The sequence below is a fragment of the Denticeps clupeoides genome, chromosome 8 (genome assembly GCF_900700375.1).
Source record: "Denticeps clupeoides chromosome 8, fDenClu1.1, whole genome shotgun sequence".
In the NCBI taxonomy this organism is placed as follows: Eukaryota; Metazoa; Chordata; class Actinopteri; order Clupeiformes; family Denticipitidae; genus Denticeps; species Denticeps clupeoides.
The window spans coordinates 2,349,481-2,353,224 of NC_041714.1; the positions used below are offsets into that span (position 1 = coordinate 2,349,481).

The 3,744-nt window shown below is 42.9% G+C and overlaps 1 protein-coding gene across 1 annotated transcript; it reads left to right on the plus strand.

Moving 5' to 3' along the window:
* Positions 1 to 1,225: 1,225 nt before the first annotated feature.
* On the plus strand, positions 1,226 to 3,499 carry LOC114795703 (speckle-type POZ protein-like). Its single transcript, XM_028989283.1, has 9 exons — positions 1,226 to 1,444; positions 1,564 to 1,712; positions 1,818 to 1,942; positions 2,085 to 2,250; positions 2,349 to 2,404; positions 2,589 to 2,711; positions 2,805 to 2,947; positions 3,062 to 3,327; positions 3,469 to 3,499. The coding sequence occupies exons 1-8, from the start codon at positions 1,311 to 1,313 to the stop codon at positions 3,192 to 3,194; spliced, it is 1,029 nt and encodes a 342-aa protein (XP_028845116.1). The 5' UTR covers positions 1,226 to 1,310; the 3' UTR covers positions 3,195 to 3,327; positions 3,469 to 3,499.
* Positions 3,500 to 3,744: the final 245 nt, after the last annotated feature.

A 3,744-nucleotide genomic window follows, 5' to 3' on the forward strand; every position in this document is an offset into this window, starting at 1 on the left:
TATTTCTTACACACTGAGGTGATTATAACATGCAATAGAGCTCAGCAGTTGTGTAGAACGCTCCACAACTCGTCCACTTCTTGTACATTATATTGTACATCTTTTCAGATTTTTATATTGCAAATTCTGGAAATCCAAACTCATTGTACAATTGTACTAAGCATGACTGTGCAAGTATTTTCTTATCTTTCCTATTAACACACTTTACTCTTCAATTTAGAATAATTGATTTAATTGTTTTTTTCTAATAAACAAGGTGCATGTAAATTGGCCTTGAATTTCAAATGGAATAAAAAAATTGCATCAATGTGCTTGAATGAAGTTGTTATTAACAACCCCTAGAGGACAAAAGGTGTATAGCAGCCGAGGGACATGACGAGGGTTAATTATCACACACATCTGATCAGCTTCTACCCTGTAATTGTTAAAAGAGCAGCAAACTGCGCTTTACAACAAGTTTATTTTATACTCTTTTTACTATTTCAGCAATTCATTTACAGTTGCATTTTTTAAAAGCTGGTTTTATGCTGCACGTCGCGTCGGGAAAAGTACGTCATTGTCATGGTAACGGAGTTTATCACAACATGCAGGATTTAAAATGAACAGTCAGAGCTGCGAGGACAGAGAATCTGAGTAGCAGCGAGTTGGTGAGTAACTAAAAAATCAAGTTGTCGGAGGTGGAGCAGCTGCTTTCTGATCTGGCAACATGATTTCTAGATAAAATACTGACGACAAACTGCAGCAGCGCCGCTTACCGACCCGACATCATGTTAAAGACTCTGATACGAATATTCACGCAAACGCCGTAATTACTGATTGTATTTTCCATGCGGCTTCAGTTATTGAAAAACGAGGTGAAGGTACTCGGTGTAGTGACCAGGTAACACAGCGAGTAGCACATGGAACCAAATTATTCACACTTCGTAGTCTGGTTGTGTGACTGTAGTTTGCTGTGTTTGCCCGTGTACTTTTACTGCCCAGGAAGGTAAATTCAGCATTTGTAGATGTAATTTCACCACAATTTCATCTTTCTGTTCTTTAGTCACGTGGTTCTCTCCCTGTCTGGCTGCATGTTGAGATGTTGGACACTTGTTAGCACTGAAATATCAGGACAAATATATTGCTAATAAGGTCCTGTGCAAATATTCAATTATGTCTCTTTATTCTCTCAATCATTTCATATAATTAGAGATTTCTGAGAATTCAAAAGACTGCAGTTGTTGGAGAAGAAGAGGTTCCAGAGTGAAGAGAGAGTCATCAGAGAAGAGGAATTCATCAGCGAGGAGAAGATTCCTGATTCAGCAGCAGAGATGTCCAGCGTCCGCTGCTACACACAGTGCAAAACTGAAAAGTTTTCACTGACCTGGACCATCACAAAGTTCAGCTTTGCCGAAGCTGTTGTGAGGAGCAGCTCCTTCACCAATGCCAGTGAAGAGTTGAAATGGTAGGTGTGGCATCCATGAAAGATCTCAGTGCTGGACTTCTGCTCGAGACTCTGGCTGCTGTTGCTCTGAATGGCGGCGTCTTTCTTACACTGCATTTCTTTTATCTCTGTCTTCTCAGGTCCCTGCTCTTGTACACGAATGGCGTAAGCCACTACGAAGGGTACCTGTCTCTCTACTTCCAGCTGGACAGTGGTCCACAGACAGGTATCCGTGCTAAGGGCAGGATGGTCATTCTCAACAGCGATGGAGAAGAGGCCATATCCGGAGGTGAGTCCGCCTGGAGATACAAAACAGTGTAACTGTGTGTGTGTGTGTGTGTGTTCTCTCACTTTCTGAACTCACACGGCCTATTTGTGTGCTTTTGTTCTGCAGAGATTAAAGTCCACACCATGAGGGACAGGAATGTCCTTGGATTCGACACCTTCGCCAGACGGGAAGACGTCATGGACGAGGAAGCGGGAATTCTTCGGGACGACACCCTGACAGTGACCTGTGAAGTATGTTCTGTCTACATAACCACACTGAACACATTAGACATGTCAGTAACAGCGTCTCCTATTGGACGCTGACAGCGTTACTTGTGTGTGTGGATGTTGTAGCTGAGTAAAGTGTAGTAACCGCTGTGTTGGCTTGTTGTAGATTCACGTGTTGCTCCCACCGGAGAACACCCAGCGTCAGCAGGTGAAGGTGCCCGTGTGCAGGATGGCTGATGAGCTCGGGAACCTGTGGGACCAGTCCCTGCTCCCAGACTGCTCTCTGGTTGTGGGGGGACAGGAGTTCCAGGCCCACAAAGCCATCCTAGCAGGTACCACACTCACATGTGCACAAACGCCAACAGTGATTGGTGGAAGTGGTGATCTTCTGGCGATCTAACGTTGTTCCTTTTTTTTTCTCCTTCTGCAGCTCGCTGTCCAGTCTTCAGGGCCATGTTCACGCATGACATGAAGGAGCGCCAGACCGTAAGTCTCTGTCCTAAATCGTAGCCCTTGACCTGTAATCCCCAATATGTTTCACGTTACAGCAGAAAAGAAAGATTTGTAATCCTCATTATTTGTAGTTTAACAGACACAGTCCAAACTCTGACTTCTCTCTTACTGTCATTGTTCAGAACCAAATTCATTTCAGCTCTGCTTTCTCCTCTAGAACCGCGTGGAGATCCAGGGGGTGGAGCCGGAGGTCCTGAGAGAGCTGGTGACCTTCATTTACAGCGGCAAAGCACCCAACATAGAGGACATGGCCGCCGATCTGCTAGTAGCAGCAGACATGGTAGCTAATGCTCACACACACACACACACAGTAATGCAAACTCAGCACACACTTACTCAACAGGATCTGAGACGCTCTTTTTCGCTCTCCCAGTATCTCCTGGACCGACTGAAGAGGATGTGTGAGGAAGTTCTGCGCAGGAGTCTCACGGTGGAGAACGCTGCCGAGATCCTCATCATCGCTGACCTCCACTTGACCCTGGAGTTGAAGGAAGAGGCCATCACCTTCATCAACAGGTGGGTGACGCTCCCACAGCTCATTAAATCTGGGCTGTTTCTTACTTTCAGAAGATAGATGATACTGTGTGAATCTTTAATAAACAAGAAGCTTTATCTCCTTTTCTCTTTTAGCCATTTTTCAGACGTCTTGAGGACACCTGGATGGAAGACCGTCCAGATGGATCATCCTTGCCTCATGGCGGAGCTGTATCGCTCCCTGGTCTCTGCTGGGGCTTCGCCATCCAAGCGACCTCGGCTCTATTAATTTTCCTCTCTTTTATTGTCCCTTTTTTTTATAATATGTGTTTCATTTTGATGATTTTGCAGGACTTGGTGTTGTTCCCCACCTTGATGACATCACCAGGACTTTTCAGTATTTTTTGACCAACTTATTTGAGGTAGTTTTTGAAGAAAAAAATTCTATAGTTTTAATTTCATATAATGCACATAACTGTTATAAAACACAAACCTTCTTGTACACACTCACTTACACACACACATGGAGTTTCGATCTGATTGAACGTCTGATTCTTTTTCAGGATTTCCAGACTGGTTTTGGAGCAGTACAGCAGATTTCATTTTTAATGTTCATATATGTTTATTATTAGTAGTGATTATATTATTGCTTGTAAATATTATCGTTTTTGTTACAATTGTGTACATATGTTTATTATTAGTAATATTATAAAAGTAATTTACCATTTAAGTAATTTAATTAATAATTTTGAGCCTTGTTTCTGTTCCTCACAAGGTTTCTTTTTGTCTTTTCTGTGGCTTTGGGTTCTGCAATTTTAAATAATTCCAATGTACATAGT